Genomic DNA, 22,244 nt, shown 5'->3' on the forward strand with positions numbered 1-22,244 from the left:
TCAGTGCTCAGTCTAGAAGATGCCATCAGAGATGCTTAGTTTTGCAGTTCTCAAACTTTGGATGTGTCTCTCTAGAGGTAACATGCTTGTTAACAGCAAAAATGTTTAAAAATAAATAAATATTGTGACAAAGTTCCTCCTCTACCTTGGTGGGTCTTGCGCTTATTGGCAGATTTGCTCACCTCAGTGATCTTCCCCACAGTCTGAATCAACTCCTCTTGTATCTGATCAGGAGTTGAGAGGTTTGGGGGGAACCCGGGCCCACCCTCTACTCCAGGTTCCAGCCCAGGGCTCTGTGGATTGCAGCTGTCTATAGTGCCTCTTGTAACAGCTGCATGACAGCTACACCTCCCTGGGCTACTTCCCCATGGCCTCCTCCAAACACCTTCTTTATCCTCACCATAGGACCTTCCTCCTGGTGTCTGATAACACTTGTACTCCAGCAGCACAGCCTCTCACCCTCAGCTCCTTGTGCCTCTTGCTCCCAGCTTTTCCATCCCTGACTGGAGTGATCTCCTTTTTAAACCCAGGTGCCCTGATTAGCCTGCCTTGATTGGCTGCAGGTGTTCTAATCAGCCTGTCTGCCTTAATTGGTTCTAGCAGGTTCCTGATTACTCTAGTGCAGCCCCTGCTCTGGTCACTCAGGGAACAGAAAACTACTCAGCCAGTGATCAGTATATTTGCCCTCTACCAGACTCCTGTACCCCACTGGCCTGGGTCTGTCACAATATATAGAGGTGAGAAATAACAGACCTCAACTCTATTGTCCCTTTGCAAATTTGTGTAAACAGGATCAATCCCTTACCTCTCTAGAAGTGCAAAGTTTCAAAAAGTTCAATGAATAGAAGATTGTTGACGGCTCGTGGGGAATATCCTGAATAATACAAATACATTAGACAGAGCAACTTCCTTCTGAGGTTTCTGAAGTGCTTTGCCAGGATGAACGGGCGGCCCAAAGCACCCCAAACTCATGAGTCACTGCCTCAGACACCATGAAATTGACTTTTAAAAAAACAAACAAAAAGACCCCCAAGATTTTAAAATAGATCCTCCTGGGTTTTATCTGCCTTCTGGGCTTTGAACCTTTTGGGATTGTGAGGGCTAGAAATCTACATCTTAAAAAAAAGAAAAGCTGAGCTGCTGCTCCTGTAATCCCTTGCCTCCAGGAGCTGGGGCATTAAGAAAAACACCAGAGGTCACCAGAGTCGGAAAAGCTGAATAAGTTAAGCCTGTCAGTGAGGGAGACAGTAACTGCAACATTGGTGAGGTTAGGCTGAATTTTCAGAAGTTGTCTCTAATTTAGAACTACAGTCGAGAGGAAGGAGGCATATGAAATGTGCAGAGATGGGCAGATGGATGGAGGACTTGCACTGCACATGGAATACTGAACCCTTCAAGCACTGCGCTCTCTGTGCTGCTGGTTGGGAAATGCAGTTCTGGTATTGGTGCTTCCCTTCCCTGACTTTTATGGGGAGTCTGTGTGCTGGGCCCAACTGCAGCGCATATACTCTGGGCTCAGCAGTGCAGACTCGGTCCTAGGGAAGGCAGTGTGTGACCTAATGGTTAGAACACTGGACAGAAGACTTGGTTCTGCTACTGGCCTGTAGGGTGACCTTGGACAAATCATGGCACTGCTCCATGCCTCAGTGTCCCCATCTGTGAAATGGGGATAATGATCCTGACTTCCTTTGTAAAGTGCTGTGAGATCTAAAGATGACAAGCATTGTATCCGAGCTAGATACTGTTGTTTTGTTATAGAACTTAGCCTGCTCTAAACTCCCATCTTGGAGCAAACCAAGCACACGTGTCCAAATGGGAGACTCGGGGCACTGTCTGCTACAGTGGCCCCAAAAGGCTGAGAGTTGCTGCTCTGCTATAGGCAGTGACTTGAAGCAGCAGTGGATGCCTTCTCAACCCTGTAACACCCACCCCGCCTCCCCTCCCCCTGCAGTTTCTTTACACCTCCTGTTAGTACTGGGTGTCTGCCTTGCATTTGCCTCTCCTCCAACTCAGCAGAGCAAGCACACACAACCTTAAGTTCCTCATTCTTGTTGCAGAGTGAAATGTAATCTCCAAGTGGGCCGGCTCTCATGGTAAAAGTTTCTTTGTTCTTCCGCTGGGCCATTCATAGCTCTGTCCATCATGAGCTGTTTCACATCCCTGCTGACGCTGCAGCCACAGCAGATCCTGCCCCTTGCATGGGGTGTTGTCTCTGAGCCAATGACAGGCAGAGGACCTCTCTGCTAAGTCATGCTGAGAGCTGTTCTCTGTGAATGAGAGCAGCAGGGAAAGGGAGCTGGCTGGGGCACCAAGGGGGGTTAGGTTCCTCCTTCTTCCCTGACATCAGGGAGGGAAAGGCTGTGAGAATGAGCTGTGTAGGTGCATCACAACCTCCTCTACTCCCACAAACCTCACATCACCTCCTGTGTCTGGGGAGGAGAATGGGCACCTGGGACCATGCCTATCTCTGGGACAGCCCCATGAAAATCATTGGACTCTGCAAGCTTGAATTTGGGCTCTTCTTTGAGTCTTGTGACACTAGTCAAAGATCAGGTGAGGTGTCCAGCAGGAGGAGCAGGCCGCCTCTCCACCTGAAGAGTGCATGCACCACTGGCTGGGGTGGGGCTGTGAGCCAAGCAGTGTTAACATGCCCACATGATGGAGACAATCCCCATGGATCCCCAGGGCTGAAAGATCCAAGTGTTTAACTTGTCCTAGTACTGGTCCCAAGCGCTCTTGCTAGCGTGAGCGTCACTTGGGACCACAGCTGCAGGGCTCCATAATGCTCTTGAAGGTTTCTCCTCCTCCAGGGAAGGAATCTGAACTGGGGGGGTACACAGAGCGGCCGGAGATGAAGCTCACATGGTCAGTATGTGCCTCCAATGCTGGTAGAAACCAGGGGCTGACACTGATGAGACTGCAGTTTCAATAAGGCAGAATTCAGTGTCTCATCTCTCAAAAGGTAATAATGTGCACAAGGCTTTGACGGAAATGGGGCTTTTAGGTTGGGCACTTGTTAGCATCCCTTTCTCTGCTTCTTTCTTTGGTCTGAGTTATACTTCCTACAGCCCATAAATATCACATACCGAGTGTCTGCGTATATCACATACTGAGTGTCTGCGTTCCACGAGAGTTTTATAACTGAACCACAGTCAGAAATGCACCTGATGCAAACACCCCAAATACCAGGAAAGTTCTCCAGACTTCACCCCTAGACCAAGCCAAAACCCTGAAGCCAAACCATGCTAGAGACCTCCTGAGCTCTGGGAAAGCTCAGATCCAAGCTTGGTAGGCTTTGCTCAAACAATCGGCTCCTTTGACCTCCAGGATTGGGTTGGGGATCTCATGGGAACAGGATTTCTACTATGCTCTTGAGCACTGCTCATTTCCACCAGGGCCAGAAATCCAGTGAGATCAGCACTTCCAGATCCTGAGTAAATTCAGAAGCCACAACTTGGAGGCACACAAAACATTAGCTCAGACACCACAGATTTAACCTAACTCTTGCCAGAACCGCATATAAGCTTAGGGCTACTGGAGAGGGCAACAAGGCTGGGTCAGGTTAACAAGGTTATAGGTATGACCTGTTCCTTTTATTCTATGAAGGCCAATTTGCCCAATCTAGGTTGAAGTGCATCATAAGTGATTGGTGTGGCTGCATTCATTTCGCAGCTGGAATGTGAATAGGGATCTCTAATTCAGTGCTAAGGGAGTTGGGAGATGAATTATGCTACTTGCTTGTCTATGCTGTGGGCACTACAGTGGCACAGCCATAGTGCTGCAGCTACGTGTATAGCGGCCTTAGCACAGGCACTTCTGATGACAATGGAAAGAGTTTTTCTGTTCCTGTAGGTGATCCATCTCCCCAAGCAGCAGGAGCTAGGTCAGTGGAAGCATTCTTCTATTTATGTAGCTGTGTCCACACTGGGTTAGTTTGGCATAGCTAAGGTGTGGATTATTTTCACTCTGAACGACATAGCTACATCGATCTATATTTTAAGTCTAGACCAGGCCTTTTGAAAAGAATCAAATTAGAGAGAGGCAGGGAGTGCATGTGGGTGCAGGCTCTGTTCTGCGCAGGCTCCTTGGGCTGCCTTTTTTATGTAGCTGAGGGGAAATGGCACAGTCTGAATGCGAAACATGCAGTCGCTTAGCCAGCTACAGGAGTTCTTGTGTCTCGAGGCAGTCTTGTTCATAAGGTTGTTTGTTGGAGAATCGCTATTACGGAGAAAGAACAGCGGATGCTTTTTATACTTCTGCTGCTGCCCATGGGCAGTTCTGAAAGGCTTTCTTCTCATCCTTTCCCCCCTGCTACTCTGGGGTGTTTCTTCAGCCATTTCATAGCTGTTTTAATATCCCTCAGTACTAAAAGAGCTGTTCTGATTGCGACACAAAGCACCAGCATCCAGTGAATTCAGGATCAAATCTGGCACTTTATCCTACTTTGCCGTACTGAAATCAGCCTGTGCAAATATGGCTATGGTGCCAAGGAGCTGGATCTGCTGACTCTCTTGAGAAACGTTCGGGGGTCTGTGGAAAACACATCTTGGCCCAAAATACTCCCATCGCAAGCTGCTTGGATGCCAGGGACTCTTCACACCAAAGTCTGTGGAATTTCTTGAAAGGGAAACTCTTTTTCAAATGACTCTAATAAAAGCACTCTAACTTCCCACTGCTCTCGACACCAGCTCACCCAGAATGTCTCTGCAGGCTTATTTACAATTACACTGGCACTGCGTAGCTGCCTGTCAGCTACAGCAGCATTTGGCTGCCAAAGCCGAGTGCCAGGTGGGTTCCTGTTGCTGTTCTCTCTGACGCTAAAAACGTAGCAGCAGGGAGCTGCGCTTCTCCAAATCTTGCAGTAGGTCCAAATTCTGCCCTCTGACACAAACTGACAGCTGCCACTGACTTGAGTGAGAGCTGCACAGGTGTTCCATAGGCAGCATTGGCCATTGGTGGGGGGCTGTGGTGTTTGATCATTTCTATAGCTATACAGGGTGTGCAGGGCACTCTGGGGTTGGCCAGCATGAGTTTGCAACACCTTGCAGTCTGGAAAGGGAAGCGGGGTTGTGACCCCTGTGTTGGGAGCCCGTGGTACAAGGACGCGCAAGCTAAAAATTTGAGTGGGGATGTTATAAACACAAAGAGCCGAGAGATCACTGGACACAGGACAGTCAGATGACTGTGTGAAACTGTGGCTTTATTGTTTTGAAGTCGCCGCTAATATTCTATTGGCATCTGGGATCTTCAATGCCATCCTTGGGGTGTTTTTATCTTTTGTGGTGGTGTTTAAAAGGTAAAAAGGGCTTTTCCAAGGGGAATTTTTTGGGTAATCCTACTAGCTCATCCCTGATGAATGTGACATTTTGTCTGTACTCCTCTTCTTCTTTGCTTTTGCCTCTGCACTACCAGCTTCCCTGTATCCTTCCGCCTCATTCACTCCATCTCCTTGCAGAGCTGAGCTGTGAACACCCTTCCCCTTTGTCTAATTCCTCCCCCGCTGTTTATTAGTTAATACGGGAGTTCTGCATGTGACTCCCTCAGGCCAGCCTGAGCTGCAGTTGGTGTGGAAATTGCTGCCTGGACTTAAGTTGTTTTGTGAAACTGTGATGCTCTCTTCACGTTTACAGAGGGTTGGCATGGTATCTGAGCGCACACTGGCCTGTCCCAGCACGGCTCGTGATTGCCGTAAGGATTTCACGGTCATGTGGGCCCCATTGTGTTGAGTATGGTGAGAATTCTAGGTAGGGCACTGAGCGGGACAATCTGGCCTCTTTCCTGTTCTCTTAACCCCCCTGCTCGACCCCCGCAATTGGCTGGAGCAAGGGCTGGCCAGCACTCATGGCTTTACTGCAGCGATGACGCTAGAGCTCTCTGCGACAGTCTTGTTTCATTTTTTCTGGCTTGGTGCTTCTCTTGTTCTTGTCCGGGTTAGTCATTCTGCAGTTATTTGGCAGTTAGCAGGAATGATTTGTTGCTTTCCAACTAAACAGGAGTGTTGCAGCCACTAGTTACCTACCTCTCGGGACACTCGGATTAAGTTGTTATCCTCTTTGCACAGATAGGGAAACTGAAGCTCAGAAAAGGATGTGACTGAGTAGAAAAGGCAGTGTGTCCTAGTGGATAGGGCACCAAACTGGGAGTCAAGAGACCCGGATTCTGTCCCTGGTTCGGTGGCTGACCTGCTGTGCAACCCAGTGTGAGTCACTTTGCTTCCCGTCTCTGTTTCTTCTTCTACCCTTTGTTTGTCTGTCTTGTCTATATAGATTACAAGCTCTTCGGAGCAGGTGCTGGGTCTCCCTGTGATTGTACAGTGCCTGGCACAATGGGTGGAACTGCTGAGCATCACCCTCAGAGACACAGATAAGAACATTGGCCACCCAATGGGTCTGTACAGAGCTGGAATTAGCACTTCAGACTTCCTGGCTTCAGTGTCTATATTACAACAGGTGTGGCAGGTTTTTCCCATGGAGCATTTATTGTGCACCTGTGGAACCTCAGCATTCCCAGGCTGGCTACCTAGGGCAGGGTATGCTCAGTAGCCCTTGGAGGGTGGGGGGTCACTGCAGGCCAACAGGGATGGATGTTTGCTTAAGGCAAGAAAACCCCTAGTGTTAGCTGTGCAGGCAGCTCTGTGCCTGTGATCTCTGGGGGCGGGGGCCTTGCTCGGGTAGCCCTCTTCGAGAGGAGGCAGCCCTGCTTTAGAACCAAGGGGGGGATGTTATCATTAACTTGCTGCCTTGAGGGGGGAGTGCTGGCTTAGGGGCTGTTAACCTACGATGATCTAGAGACATTTACACAGAGCACATCACCGGCCACCACCAAGACCAAGTGTGAGCCAGTGTGACTTTGTGAACCTACGAGGGGGAGGAAACTTGTAGACATCCCCTGAACCCACCAAACTGAACTCCACCATCTGAGGGTCATCCTATCCCCATTACCCAGCCCGCTTATCTTTACCCATGACTGTCTGTAACCTGTATGTATGAGCGATGTACCCCCATAGCTTCCTGACTGTATCTTGATCTCACCCACCGTACACCCTGCATTGGGAACATGGCAGACTGTATATGCTATGTGCTGTTCAATACCAAACTACTAGCATCCCCCTATACTCTGTATGCTACCCCCGATGATCAATAACTGACTTTTCAAACTCTCTGTATCGTTTAAAAATAAACATTTTCTAATAAACTTTTTTAAATCTGTTCTTAACTCCAGGCGCTAAAAGGGACAAAGGCAGAACAAGACCTAGTGGCTGGAAGCTGCAGGCAGACAAACTCCCATTAGAAATTAGGGCCCAGTTTTTAACAGTGAGGCATGGGATTAACCACTGGAAGGAAGAGCCGAGGGAAGTGGTGGATTCTCCGTGATGGCAGATCAAGTCTGGGTGCCTTTCTGGAAGCTCTGCCTTAGTCACTGGCCACAGCGCATGGGTAACTGGGTTAAGAGATGTGGCCTGTGTTACATGGGAGGTCAGACGAGATGATCTAATGGTTCCTTGTGGCCTTAATCTATATCCTTGGCTCTGTCCCTTCAGGCTTGGGCACTGGGGTGCTGGAGACGCGGGGGTCTAACTTTAAACTACTGTAATAGGAACCAGGTGGGAAAAATCCAAGCAGTTCTGTGCTGCTGCTAACTTCGTGTGTAACCCCAAGGTGATGCTGGTGTCTGAGCCTTGTGAAATTGCTATGGAAATGTACCAGTCCAGACACTAAATCTACTTGCCCAGCCTCACCATGCTGATTAAAACACAAAGTAGCTTTTACTTGCCCACCTCATATAGCTACTGGCCTGGGGCTGAAACAGTGACCAGAATTTCCTGGTGCTGGTTTGTGTCTCCACGTAGGGATAGAAACTCTCGACACAGGGAGTGCGGTAAGCACACCGTGCTGTATACCTGGTGAGCGGTGCTGCGCAAACAGATCCTTGGCCTGAGGATTTCACAATCTGAAGGCACAGGCTGGTACGAGCACAGACCAGGATGTGTGCTTTCCAGCTGGATTGCTTCACACGTGTGTCTGCTGGAGGAGGAGAGGGTTCTTGGGGTGAAAGGAGAGGCTGTCCTAAGTGGCGAGGGGGTGAAAAGGAGCAATTGGGACTGGGCTTTGGCAGGAACGTGGGGAACGTTGGAGGAGAGGGGACAGGTGTCTGTCTCTGCTGCCACTACTGCATACACAGCCCTGTATCTTTAAAGTACTCTATTGACATTAGTGAATTTTCATGCTACCTATGTGAGGCAGATAATTACCATTATTCCCCATCTTGCAGGCTGTGGGGGGCGGAGAGGAAGAGCAAGATGCCTTTGGCACTGACTGCCTCTGTGGCCAGAGCTGGGACCAGAATTTGGGAGTTCCTGGTTCCCAGATCGTAATTCAGGCCTTTAGTCAGTATCTGTGCACGTCTATCCCCTGCCTGAACTGTCCATGGTCTGCACCGAAAGCTCGTCTGGTGCTATGAAATGATGGCATTAAATCAGGGCTTAAATTCTCCCTGAGTATTTCCTGGAGCCCTGGGGTTCGGGGCTTCAGCCCTGCAGGGGGCACCGGGACTGCTGCAGGTTGGGAAATATTTACTGGAGCTCTGCTCAGGACGGCTCTGGTTAAATTTAAGTCCTGCACTAAATGCTCCTCTGCTGGCTTAAAATTATTATTGTATGACAGTAGCAGCAAGGGGCCTCAGGTGAGACCAGGGTCCCATGGCACTCGGGATTGTACAAACACACAGTAAGGGCTTGCCCCTGCCCTGTCTAACCAGACCATGCAGAAGAGGAGGGCAGAATGAGTAGCTTGCTCTGCTGAAAGCACCGAGGGCCAGATTTTCAACGGATCAATTGTTCAAAAGTGCTCCCATGTAGGCACCAGAATAAGTGACGAGATGCTCAAAAGAGCTCATGAGTTGCTGAGCACTTTTGCAAATCCAATCCGTCCCTTACCCAAGTACCTACCTGGGAGGTGACCCCACTCCCAGCTCTGGCTCCAAGCGCTGAAAGGCTAGGCTTGGGCAATTAGAAACGGGCACCCGAGAGGTGCTACTGAGATGCTGTGCAGTTCCTGGCTCGATCTCCCCCTCCTTGTTCTCCCAGGTGGTATTGCCGGTGGCATCGAGATCTGCATTACCTTCCCTACGGAGTATGTGAAGACTCAGCTACAGTTGGATGAGAAAGCTAACCCGCCCCGGTACAAAGGCATCGGTAAGTCCAAAGCCTGGCAGCCGTGGGCACAGAGAGACTGGAGTAGGGATCATACCAGGGGACCAGTGATTTATGTCAAGGAGTATTGGAGCCACTGCAGCCAGTAGTTCACTGCCAGCTCCAGATGGACTGAGATGCTAGGCAGAGACTGGCACCGGTGGATGTGCATCGCTATGTCGGAGGTGTGTGAGCTTGGTCTTCAGGTGCCCCTCACAAAAGGATCCTCCCTTGGAACTTGAGGGCCTGCCTCCTTCCTGTCCCACAAGGTGAGGGAGTAGGGAAAGGGGGGGAGAAGCCGTTCCAGGGTACAGTGGGTGGCTCAGAGCGTTGGGCCGTCGGGTCTGACGTCCTGCCCCCACCAGTCCCCAGAAGCTGAGGCTTCACAGTTAGATGAGCACTCCCCTCTCATGGACCTGGCCAGTTGTGCAATGCAGCACATTTGTTGTCATTGAAGGAGACGGCATGTGCATTAGAGCCCTGTTGGCGGTAGCCTGGTTGAGTGCCTGGGCTGGAGGAGTTCCAGGGATGATGACCTCATTCCAGCCCGGGACGACTGGCAGGCGTCCCTCACTGGCAGGATCAATAACCTTCAACTTAAGCACAGGCTGCATTGCGGCGTGCTGTACTGTATCACCGCTGGACTCTGCTGCTTGCCCTCCAGCCTGGCCCCAGCTGACAGTGTAACAGTCACTGGGATGAGAGAGAACCCAGCTGGCTCAGGGAGAGACTGCAGGGAGCGTGATTACAGAGCCGCTGGCTTAGTGTCTGGCTTGGAACTGGGTCCTGAGCAACATGGCTTCCGACTTGCTGAGTCCAGGGCTGAACAGAGCCCTGTGCCATTCTCCCTTCCTGGATCAGCTCTGCAAAGGGCTCAGCATTGCCCTGTTCTAGCTAGGGAGGCTGAGTCGTGTAGCCAGGCACCTGCTGCATGTGACTCAAACTTCACCGGGGGGGGGGACTCGAATCAGGACTTCACGTTCCACAGCCGCAACACGCTGGAGGGGGAGGGGAAATCCATTAACTGCAGCAGCATTGGGGTCCTGGGCTCCTTGGCTTCAGCGACGAGACCAACACGTCCACTAGGAAAGGGCCGGTGTTCTCTCCAATGGTGCGTTTGCAGCCTGGCGTTGGTTACCACGTTACCCGAGCTGTTCCGCCCTAGCACTCGCCCACCCTGCCCTGGGCGCTCTGGCCATTACCTATGGACAGCAGGGAGTGCGCAGCCCAGGGAGAGCCCGAGTGGTGGAAGGGGACGGCTTGGCGGGCCGGCTAAACCCCTCTTTCCATGCCTTCTCTCCAGCGGACTGCGTGAAGCAGACTGTCCAGGGCCATGGAGTGAAGGGGCTCTATCGAGGCCTCAGCTCACTGGTGTATGGCTCCATCCCAAAGGCTGCCGTGAGGTAAGGCGCTCCAGCGGTGACTTCTGGCCTTGCCTCTGAGGCGTCTGCTGAAACTGCAATTGACAATCTGAGCCCAGGTGATCCCACCCACCAGCCCCCCAAACAAGTGGATGAGAAACCTCATAGGAGTCTCTTGGCATGGCCCCTTCTCCCCATCTCGCTGCTGAGGGAGTCTTGCCCAGGGAGTCCGTCTCGCCCAGCCTCTCCGCAGTGCAGCCCTGCCATGAAAGCCAGGCACGCAGGGATAGGCTGGTGAGGCTAGCAGGTCGGAGGGCCACGGATATGCCTCCTGCAAAGGAGCGCAATGCAGGGTCTGTCCATGACGCTCCCTGAGGGCTGCCTGCCATGGAGCGATTGGCAAAGCTTGCCTGTAGCTGGAGGTGGCCTCATGTTTGGAGAAGGTGCTGAGGCAGCTCAGTCCTGCAGTGGGGAGGGGCAGGAATCACTCGGGGTAGTTTGGGATGTACCCGCAGACGGTAGCCGTCAAGGTGGGTCTGGCCAATCGTTACTGGACAGCATGGCCAGTTCCCCGGCAGGGGGTGGGATTGCCTCCCTGGATGGTTGATCCCTTTGGGATGGATTGAGAGAACCATCCTGCTCTTAGTAGAATCAGCCTAAGTGGCCGCTTCCGGAGGGCTGGCTCCAGGGAGCGGTCTATCTGCCAGCAGGCCTTGCTATGGGGCGCTCCCCCAAGGCACTGCTAGCAGTGTGCTCATTGGGAGCTCCCAGCTCCTCCAGGCTGAGCCTTTCCCAGCAGCACACGCTGTAGAGGGTGGGGGGACGTTGCTGGCCCTGGCTGCTGCAGCCTCCGCCTCCTCTGCTGTCTCCTCTCTACCTGTTGCTGATGAAGAACCAATAGCTAATAGCTGTCAGCAGTCCCAGCCTCCTCAGATGGGGGAGTTGGGTGCACTGCCACACCCTTTCCGTGGGCTTTCTGGCTTATCATGTTTGCAGGTGCCTGCCTTCCCAGGGGAATAGTGTGTGAGCATTTGTGCTTCGCCCCGTGGGAGGGCATGAGATGGGTGTTTGGAGCCAAGGAGCTACGGGAGACTTGGCCAGGGAGTCACTTCCTGCAGCAGCCTCCCCTTCAGGTCCAGGCAAGGGGAAAGAAGAGTCAGTCCTATTCAGAGGGCTCCAAAGGCACCTTCCCCCTCCTGGGGGTCCCTGGCTCTCTGGCTGTGAGGGAGAGCCACCTCAGCCTCTGCAGCCGTGGTGTGGCAGGAGGGAGTGCAGCTAGTCTGCTCTGGATTGTGCTGCCCCCTAACCAGCCTCTGGGGGGCACAGAAGTGCAGTCTGCCCCCCGGCATCCCTGGTCTGTTCTCTCAGCTCCCTCCGGAGGTGATCCAAAGGCCAGACCCGTGGCTCCACAGCGAGATGCCCATGGGGCACGGTGGGAGCTTCCAGCTGAGCTGGTTGGCCCAGCTGCACTAGAAGCTGGCTAGCCCTGGCCCCATCCCTGTGCCCAGCAGCTGTGTCTGCCCAGTCCGGTGGGGTTTGCATTGGCTGCCTTTCTCCCCGGCCAGGTTCGGCACGTTCGAGTTCCTCAGCAACCACATGAGAGATGAGAAGGGCAACCTGAACAGCAAGCGCGGGCTGCTGTGCGGCCTGGGAGCTGGGGTGGCTGAGGCCGTGGTGGTGGTATGTCCCATGGAGACCATAAAGGTACCTCTGATCCCTGGTCTGAGAATGAGTCACAGAATAGGGGGAGACCAGAGACGATGACTTTGGAGGGGACGGGGGAAACCAAGGAGGGAGCACCATTGCCCTGTGAGCGCCTCCTGCTGTCGGCCCCAGAGCTAGCCTGCTGGGCTCTCTCTGTCTTGTTGGAGCAGGGTATGAACCCAGCACAGCCTCTGCTCTGCTCCCTGCCTGGCGTCACACAGGTAGCTGCCCAGACGAAATGTCCATGGCCTTCAGATGCCCACTAGTGGTGAACAGACAGAGGTGCAGGGAAAGTCTGCTTGTGGGCGTTCCCTCTCATCTCTCCTGTTGGTGGGAAATGTTAGCATGAGCTCAGACAGGATCTGGTGTTTCCTGGGGCCCATATCTCCTGCAGTGAATGGCGACTCTTCTCTCCAAGGCCAGCCTTTGTGGCCTGACCCCAAAATCTGTCGGTATTAATGCAATGAAATAAACGCTTAGCCACACCAATACAGTTGCTGGCAGAAGTAAATGCAGCACGGTGCATGAAATACCTAGCCGAGGCTCCATGGCAGCAAAGGGCATTTTGCATCGTTGTTGCTTCCAATTCATTGCCAGGCTGCCCCATGCCATGAGGCCATTTCGCTATCTCTGCTCTTTCCCCTGTGTTATGCTCAGTTTTTTTTTCTCCTTGCTTTGTAACTCCCAGGCTCACATTCAAAAATAATGAATGGCCTGGAAATCCTGTTCAGTTCTCAGTAAAATGTGCCCTTCTCAGTGATATCTGGACACAAAAGCTTTCTACACAGTGTAACATGAGAGCCAGGGGCTGGGCTGGAAAACTGGCCTCTGCTTGCATGACTCTCTTCAGCGTAATCCTGAGAAGAGGCTGAGAGCTTTGAGCAGCAGCAGCAGGACTGGGACTCAGAAGTCTGTCCCCAGCTCTACCACTGACTTTCCGTGTGACCCTGGGCACGTCCCTTCACTTCTCTGCTCCTCAAAGCACCCATCTGCAAAGTAGGGATAAATAGATGGACCCTCCTTTGCAAAGTGCTTAGAGATCCTTAGCTGAAAGCTGCTCAATAAGGGTGAAGGGACTGTTATTTACTGACATGATGTTATGTGCTCTCACGGGTGACCAATAGGTCTTCCCATCCTGGGACTTCCAGACTCTCCCCTTCCAGGTGCCGACCTTTGTGTGTTCCAAGTATTCCAGACCTAGCTGCAGTCCTTTGTCCTAGACTGATCCCTAGGCTGCATGGGTCCCTCCCCTTCCTGACTGCATGTGGAGTGCATTAGCAAACACTTAGGCAGTTGCAGGTGAACTTTGGACAGGGGTTTTTGTTCCACTGTGGAATGGTATTAGTAGGGTGCTGCCCTAGGTTAGCAAAGACCCTTGCTGCTGCATCCCTGGAGCAGAGCACTGGGATGTTTGGGCTCCTATAGCTTGAGGGATGGGGGGTCTCTTCACACACAGATTGGGCTTAACTTAACAACAAGCCCTAACCTTCTCTCCCTCCAGGTGAAGTTTATCCATGACCAGTGCTCCCCCAAACCGAGGTACCGCGGCTTCTTCCATGGTGTGCGGGAGATCATCCGCGAGCAGGGTGAGGGCCCTGGCGTGGCCTCCGCTCCGCGTTACCCTTGCATGCAGTGTGCAAGGCCCGGCAACGCTGGCACGGGGGGCTGGGTTGTGAACTGCCTCCTCCCACCAGAGCGGGACACTGGTCTGTGAGCTGCCAAGGCAGCCAGCACTGTAGGGCCTCGAAAAACACTGGCTCCCAACTGTCTGCTTGTCCCTCAGGTGGCCTGGTTCTTGGGGAACTTTCCTTTCCCAGCCCAGACACGAGAAAGCAGTGCTGTTCTGGCAGCATGTCCATGGGAGGCCAAATGACAGATGGTTCTAGCTTTCTGAGGGGCCACCAAAGCCACGCAGAACCGGCCTCACCCCACTGCCAATGAGAGGAAATGCCTCTCTTCTCCCACTCCCGCTATTAAGAGGGCTTGTCAGGGGTGGGATTTGAACCCATGCCTCTAGAGGAGACTGACCTGAAAGCAGCGCCTTAACCCACTTGGCCATCCTGACGGCAGGGCTAAGTGGGTGGGGCGTGAGGAAGAGCTGGACTCTGTGCTGTGGGCCCCGCTGGGAGGGGGGGTATGAATGGGGGAAAGGAGAGGTTGTGTTGTGGGCCACAAGAAGGCCTGGGGTCGGTGGTGTTCCTGGGAAGACCAGTGTCATGCTGTTTCCCCTCCTTGAACGCTGCCCCTTCTCCCTGCCGCAGGTCTGAAGGGAACGTACCAGGGTTTAACTGCGACTGTCCTCAAACAAGGATCAAACCAGGCTATTCGCTTCTTCGTCATGACGGCGCTCAGGAACTGGTACAAAGGTACCCACGCTCTGCCTCGCCCCTGCGTCTCCGAACTGGGCCCTGCCTCTTGCAGGTGGAGAGCCACACAGCACGGTGACCTGCTGCAGCCAGGGCAGGCTCTGGCTTCTCCAGCCTCAGCTGAGCTCCCTCCGAGTGAAACGCGCCCACCACCAGTTTCTTGTGAGGTCACTTTGACAAGACTGAGGAAAGGCTCAGGGCAGGGCAGCGCTGGGGAGAAGGGAAGCCTGGGTTAAAAGCCCAGGGGGATGCAGACAGCGAGTGAGCGGGGACTCTAATGGGGTCTGTTCACAGCATCTCCTCCACTGTGCCCCTGCTTGCACCTGCCTGCTGCAGTATACACTTATCTCCTCCTGCGCACACTCAACGCCCCTACCCCTGCCCCCACACACTGGGCCTGGGCCCCTTTGGACAGTCTGTTCAGAACTAAGCCAGCAGGGGGCGCTTTCCCACCCACTCGATGCTCGGCCAGCCCTGGCCTAGGCTTGCGCATTCCCTGCCTTACGAGCTGTGGGGTCTGAGGGCTCTTGTTTGCTTTAAAATCTCCACAAATGACTCTTGGTGGCAAACAGGCGGCCTGGCCCCTCTGCTCACTGCGCACACCTAGAGAGAGAGAGCGCATCTCTGACCCTCTTGGCCCCTCCCTCTTCTCCAGTTGCATTGGGGGCTCCCACTTGTGGGGTTCCCATTCCTTTCACTGCCCCGCATTGTGCCCCCTGCCTGTTTGGGGCCTTTGCAGCTCTCACATGCAGTGTCACTCAGTAACATCCCTGTGCTCTCCCACCTCTTGGTGCTCATGAGCTCTGTCCTTGTCTCTCTCTCCCCCCTTTTTCCCTCTGCCTGCCCCCTTTGTGTCGCTCTCCTTCTTCCCAGGGGATGATCCCAACAAGGTCATAAACCCCCTCATCACCGGGATATTTGGGGCCATTGCTGGAGCAGCTAGCGTCTTCGGCAACACCCCCCTGGATGTGGTGAAAACCAGAATGCAGGTACAGCATGTGGCCGTGTGGCTCCTGGGCTTTTGCTGAGACCCCTTAATTTGCCTCTGGGTGCTCCATGTCTACTGCTCTCATCTGGACCATAGCTGCTGGGCCAAGCACTGAAATGGGGACATGGCTAAGTGCCCTACGGTGCCCTCCCGATGGAGGAGCAGGAGCTGGAACTGAGATTGCTCCCCACCAAGGCCCTGTCTGCCCTAGAGAATGACAGCTGGGTGCCTGGCCCGATGGGCGAGCAAGGCCCAGGGCAGCAGTGTGTCCACACTAGCCATGCTGTGGCTGTGGTCACACTATCCTCTGGGAACCTGAATAATGGCCAGCGATTCACTCCTAGGCAGACCAGGCCCAGGGTTCCCCTGTGCTAGAGGAACTTGGCGTGTTCCTCTCCTGGCAGTCCCGTAGCCCAGTGATGCTCAGACCTCAGTGATTCAGGAGCCAAATCAGCATTGCCGAAAAGAGCCACAGTCGTGTGAATTCATTGCTTTGTTTACCAGTTGTGTATTATTCTTACAGCAAAGTGACTGACCACGTATTATTGTTTTATCAGCTGCAATTGGTTAATCGCATAGTAAAAGCATCCTGATTGGTTAATTGGCTAATAATTAAATCAGTGTTTTAATAACATGGGCTGCAAAGAGCCGCAGAAGATGCATTAAAGAGCCACTTGTGGCTTGTGAGCCTCAGTCTGAGCATCATTGCTGTAGCATCCACCCAAAAAACACCTGCAGTGGGGCATAGGCATTGCCACTGCTATTTGGGTTAGACCCGTCTAAGCTCCGTGCAGACCTCCTCGGGGCCAGGCTCCTGCACAATCAGGCTGGTGAGGATGGAGGTCACTGCTGTGACTGCTTCGGCCCCAGAGCCCTTCTGGAATCTCCCAGGACAGCACTATGGCTTGTGGGAGCTGTGCTGGGAACTGTGGCATAGATCCCACCATTACAGGTCTCTGACCTTTCTCTCTGCTTCCTCTAGGGGCTTGAAGCCCACAAGTACAAGAGCACCTGGGACTGCGCCTTCCAGATCATGAAATATGAAGGGCCCATTGCGTGAGTCTGGCATCTCATTTCATAGAATCATAGAATATCAGGGATGGAAGGGACCTCAGGAGGTCATCTAGTCCAACCCCCTGCTCAAAGCAGGACCAATTCCCAACTAAATCATCCCAGCCAGGGCTTTGTCAAGCCTGACCTTAAATTCCTCTAAAGAAGGAGATTCCACCATCTCCCTAGGTAACCTATTCCAGTGCTTCACCACTCTCTGAGTGAAAAAGTTTTTCCTAATATCCAGCCTAAACCTCCCCCACTGCAACTTGAGACCATTGCTCCTTGTTCTGTCATCAGGTACCACTGAGAACAGTCTAGATCCATTCTCTTTGGAACCCCTTTTCGGGTAGTTGAAAGCAGCTATCAAATCCCCCCTCATTCTTCTCTTCTGCAGGCTAAACAATCCCAGTTCCCTCAGCCTCTCCTCATAAGTCGTGTGCTCCAGCCCTCTAATCATTTTTGTTGCCCTCCACTGGACTTTTTCCAATTTTTCCACATCCTTCTTGTAGTGTGGGGCCCAAAACTGGACACAGTACTCCAGATGAGGTCTCACCAATGTCGAATAGAGGGGAATGATCATGTCCCTCGAACTGCTGGCAGTTGCTGGGTCCTGTCCAGCACTAATTAGGACACAGAATGCCAGACCTAGCAATTTGAAGGTTTGGTTTCCATGCAAGGGGCTCAGGGCGGGGTGAATGTAGGGAAAGAGGGATAATCCCTCCCCTGCAGCTGAGTGCTGGTGAAGCAGTTCAGACACGTGTGGTGAAATGGGGAAGAGTACCATAGGAGGCAAGGGGATCAGTCACCGTCATGGTTGAAAGGCACCTTACAGTGGGATTTGCAGAAGAGGGAGCAAGTCACTGGCACATGAGAAGAGGGAGCCTGTACCCTAGGCATAGGGGATGAGATGGGAAAGGCAAGGGCCTGGTGAATGGTAGGAGTAGCAGTGAGCCCTGGCTGTGAGAGAAGGAGGGGAGAGAGACTTGTATGGACTTTCTTAGCCTCTCTACACATGCCACAGAAGCCCAGGCCCAGAGCCTCAGCTAGTGTAAAATCAGGGAAGCCAACGGTGACCCACCCCCCGAGGAGCTGGCCTGGAATCTGAAGAAGCGGGTGGTGTGGAGAGCGGATCCTGTGACAGGAGTGGGGCAGTTGGCCAGAAAGCCCTGACTGGGAATCTTAAAAAGTTGGGGTCTCTGGGTGGGGTTTGCCGGGCGGGAAGCAGCTATTCCCCAAACCCCTTTCATTCCAGCAGAGACTGGGCCGGTCCCCGCTCATGCAGAGTGTGAAGGTGGAGGGGGGCGGGAGCCTGAGCTGGAGAGCAGGATGATTCTCACAAAGTGTGGTTGCAGAGCATTGCCACCATTTTACCCCAGGCTGTCTGCTCTGCCAGAGATCGCTGGGAGCGGGTGGGCTAGGCCTGCTCCCACGCCTGGCCAAGCTGTGCGTTGCCCAGGCCTGCGTGGGGCTCTCTGCTTACCCATCACCTCTCCTCTCCTGGCAGGTTTTACAAGGGCACTGTGCCTCGTCTGGGCCGGGTCTGTCTGGATGTGGCCATCGTCTTTGTCATCTACGACGAAGTGGTTAAGGTCCTCAACAAGGTTTGGAAAACCGACTGAGCCTGCCCACAGCCCAGGGCAGCAGCACCGTCTCCTCCACCACCACGAGGCAACAGCTGGAGAAAGATGACCAATGCGGGAGAAATCATATGGACATTTTCACCAGGAGCGGTGCCAAGGTTCAAATCCCCCGCTTGTGTGAAAGCAGGGAGTTAGCCCTGTGCCCAGCCAGTCAGGCCCATATCAAACCCTGACCACCTTTTATTTATAGGAACGAACTGTGGAGTAGTTTAAATTATTGATCATGTGCTAAAATGATGGTGGGGGGAGAGGAATCTATTTGCAAAGGCTGGCTCTGCCAGCCTGGGGGCGGGGGAATAGGTCAGTGCCCAAAAGTGAGAAGAGAGGCCAGGATTCTCCAGCCAGATTAGAATTCAGTCCACATTTCCTTTTGCCTTTGAGAAAACGGAGCCAAGCTAGCCAAGGTTTCCACTAAGTTCACTGCCATCTCCCACCTCTCCCAGCAGGAGGAGCTGACTGCAGGGGAGTGATTGCATGTCCCTGGCTATGGGAAGCTCGCTGCTACTCTAGTCCCATTCTATACCTGTAGGAGGCGCTCTAGGGAATAGCTGCGAGCCACTCATGGCTAGTCCAAACCCAGTCTCGAGAAGCAGGGGTCGCTAGCAGGGATGGTGTGGGACCCCTGGCTGTGGGGGAGCTCCAGCTGCCCATACCAGATCTGCCAACTGCCTCAGTCACAGCATTTTCCAATGGGAGTCACTAGGGCCAAAGAGGATTGTTCGTGAAGTGAGCTGTGTGACACACACTGGCCCTTTAGCCTCTAGTTTAAGCCAGAAAGCTGAGTGGAGGCCCCTTGGGGCAGGCAATGTTCCTGCCTGCCTCCTTGAGTCAGATAGTGTGATCCAGACACGCGCCTTCCTGTGGGAGCTTTGCCTGCCCAGCCACCTCCACTGGAGGAGAGAGGAAATCTGCCCTGTACCCGCTCCTGGGAGCACTGAGGGGCTTTGCTATGGAATCTGCAAGGAACCCAGTGCCCAGAACATGTCCTCTACCATCCCAGCCACTCACATAGGCTCCTGGCAGTGCGGTAGAGACCCTGAACTGCACGGCGGTGCCTTCATTTTCCTTCCCAGGGTGTGAAATTCCAGCCTAGAGTGACTAGGTTCCTCACCCCTCTGACAGAGGCACCTTGTTTACATGTGAGAGGAGAGTGAGAAAGGTGAAGTGCTTGCCTGCCACTTGACCGTCTCTGATTAAACTGCCTCCTTCCACTCTGCCTCACCACCCCCACCCCCTCCGCTCCTACTCCAGTGCTGAGAGCCAGGCAAGTACCTACCTAGACTAAATGAACTTCACACGTCTTTATTAACACTCGTACTGTATCCCCCGGGGGACAGTGACCCTGTCCTTGCCCAGTGCCAAGAGCTCATAATGGTTCCAGTGCAGATTTGTGCCAAAATCGTGTGTCTGTCTACAACAGTTATGCAGGGGTTTGTCTGTCTGTACTGTCAGTGACAAATGCAGCCTTAACACTATCGGATGCGCAGGCTAAGAAGGGAAGCACAGGAAAGAGTCACTTTCCGGCTCTCTGCTCACAAGCCATTGAGTTTTTTTTGTATTTGCAACTAGAATAAAATAAGGGCCTCGCTTTAGAACACTCTTCAGAATGGAACAAGGATCTGTAAAGCCAGCAATCAACTCTTATGTGGGTGTGTGCCCCCACACGCGTGTGCTCACACCCTGATGCGTATAATATTGCATTTACAATCATGTTCTACAGTAACGGTCCCTGGCAGCCCACAGCGATCTCACTGTAGCATCTGCAGCCCCCATTGTACCAGGCTGACTAGGCAGTGGTTACCACGCTGGCCGCCGAGACAGATGCTTAGTTTTCGTTCCTGCTAATATTTTAGAGTCCAAGAGTTTCTTTTCAAGCTGACTTGAGTAAAATGTGTTAATGTTGTGCTTGCAGCTGCATGCTGGAGTGACTCTTGCCATTTTCAAGGCCAAATGGGGGCACTCGGGCGAGCACCCCGACAATAAACCAAAGTTGCCTGTTAACAAAGTCTCCATTGCTATGTGTGGGTCAAAGGCAGGCCTGGGTCTGTTGCAATTTAAGCCTTTTGCTTGCATCCCTTCAGCCCCCCCACCCTTGCGTTCTGGATGAGCAAAGGGATCCAGGAGGGGGCCCCAGGCCTCAAATCACTGGTGAATGCATTTTGCCAATGCAGCTAGCTACACTGCAGCGACACGGGAATGATGATGTGTTCTGTTACACTAGCTGCAGATCATTTGACATATTAGCCCATGCATGTTGCAGTCTCCTTTACCAAGTGTCTCCCCTCCTAATTCCAGGGTACTTACCCTGGGATTGCACTGGTAGCCATTAGGTTCCGAAAAGGCTGGGAACTCCCCCCCCCCTTTTTGTGTTTACCATCCAGTTCAGTCCATTGCCTCAGCACTGTGCTGATAAGGGAATGAGATTTGATGTCCTGTCTGGTCCCTGACTCTTCTCAGATGCTCCCGCAGCACATTAAGAATGAGATTCTGACTGACTAAAAACTAAACTGGACTGTTTCTTGGGCCCACGAGAAACATCCAAGGTGCTGATCCTGTAAAATCCTTGCTCAGGTGAGTAGATCCCTTGACTATGGTGCTGCTATTGAAGGGATCTGAAAGCCAAGCTGGGTTCTTCATGCCTCCTGACTTCAGTGATGGGAGCAAAGATTGTGCCCTAAATCCAATACAATGAAAATCAGAGGGTGGGGGTGGGTGGGTGCTGAGTGGAAGAGGAGGACATTTGGGAAAGGCCCTTCTTACTGGAGACAAGTTAGGGTCTTCTCCTGCAGGACCAATGAATTATTTCCTGTGTTGCTTCTCGTTGTTTGGCTTCTTCAGGCCTCAGAGGAGCTGCTCCCTCTCGAAGCTGCCTTTGGGCTAGAAAGAGACACTACCAGACAGCTGCGTAGTGCAGGGCTTAGAACTGCTGCCGCCGGGCTGCCCTCTGGAGGGGGAGCCACTGTTTCCTTTAGTCACATGCTCTAGGGCAGACTCTCTACCTGGAGTTACATTTTGTGGGTGCGGGACATTGCCTGACACCCATCCCTCGGGGTGGTTGCCAGAGCCAGGAGAAAGCTCAGCATAGGAGTGTGTGCACTATGTTGTCTCTTTGCTTCTGCCTTGGCAGAGTCTGTGTGCTCTGCTGTCCACAAGGCTGTCTCTTCTACACGTGTTGTGTCAGCCCCTGCTGCTTTCTCAGGTTTACTGCATTCAGAGGTTATGTAATAAACTGAAACCTGCTGCAAGCTGGATGTGTGTCTCTTCTTTCTTTTCTGGTGTCTATGTATCTGCTTTTTTGTCATGGATGCCTCTGAATGACATGGCATCAAAATTTCAAGAATGGAGTATGTGTAGTATCAAAGTTCAGAATTCAAGGGAATTCTCTTAATGAGCACCCCCTGATAGAGAGGGAAACATGCTGATTAAGTAGTCTGGTGTTCTGATCAGAGTGCCATGCTGCAGCCAGCTGCTGTACTGTTGAACACTCACTTTTATCTGGGGAATCACTAGACACGGTACCAGTAAGCTAACCGAAGGGCTAATGCCTTCGGCATCTGGAGCAGAGCAGGGATGCAGTATGAAATGAACAAAGGCACGGTGGTGAATGTGATGCTTACTGCAGCTGCCTGTTCTTCCAAGAAATACAAATTACCCCTAGAAGTTTGTGGGAGAGACACAGCCGTCTCTCTGCTGCTGTGTGCATCTCGAAGAGCCCAGGTCTGAAATGTTCCAGTGTACTAGGTCATAGTTTTGGCGTGGGTACAAACCCTTGTAAGGTAAAACAGGGTGGAATCCAGGGAAGCGCTGCTCTGCCAAGTGTATACAAATGGATGTGGGGGGGGGGTAGGGAATCTGTTTTGTTTATAAATGTTTCCCCCCGCCCAAACCGCCAGCCCTGCAAACCCCCCTGGGGATCTGAAAGTAAAGCTGGGTTCTTTCTAT

The 22,244-nt window shown here is 52.7% G+C and overlaps 1 protein-coding gene across 3 annotated transcripts in view; it reads left to right on the top strand.

Annotated features, from left to right (window-relative positions):
• The window catches only part of SLC25A1 (solute carrier family 25 member 1), a 44,291-nt gene extending 22,740 nt beyond the window's left edge, over window positions 1-21,551 (top strand). For 2 of the 3 annotated variants that reach the window (XM_030582548.1, XM_030582550.1), the window contains exons 2-9: window positions 9,086-9,193; window positions 10,494-10,593; window positions 12,117-12,255; window positions 13,757-13,841; window positions 14,517-14,621; window positions 15,495-15,610; window positions 16,592-16,665; window positions 18,167-21,551. In XM_030582548.1, coding sequence (XP_030438408.1) covers window positions 9,086-9,193; window positions 10,494-10,593; window positions 12,117-12,255; window positions 13,757-13,841; window positions 14,517-14,621; window positions 15,495-15,610; window positions 16,592-16,665; window positions 18,167-18,281 — 842 coding nt within the window. In that variant the 3' untranslated portion in view covers window positions 18,282-21,551. Of the gene's footprint in view, window positions 1-7,305; window positions 7,391-9,085; window positions 9,194-10,493; window positions 10,594-12,116; window positions 12,256-13,756; window positions 13,842-14,516; window positions 14,622-15,494; window positions 15,611-16,591; window positions 16,666-18,166 lie in introns of those variants that run through there. The other variant, XM_030582549.1, reaches the window with a different exon arrangement.
• The last annotated feature ends 693 nt before the right edge of the window (window positions 21,552-22,244 follow it).

Source organism: Gopherus evgoodei, chromosome 13, assembly GCF_007399415.2.
Source record: "Gopherus evgoodei ecotype Sinaloan lineage chromosome 13, rGopEvg1_v1.p, whole genome shotgun sequence".
NCBI lineage: Eukaryota > Metazoa > Chordata > Testudines > Testudinidae > Gopherus > Gopherus evgoodei.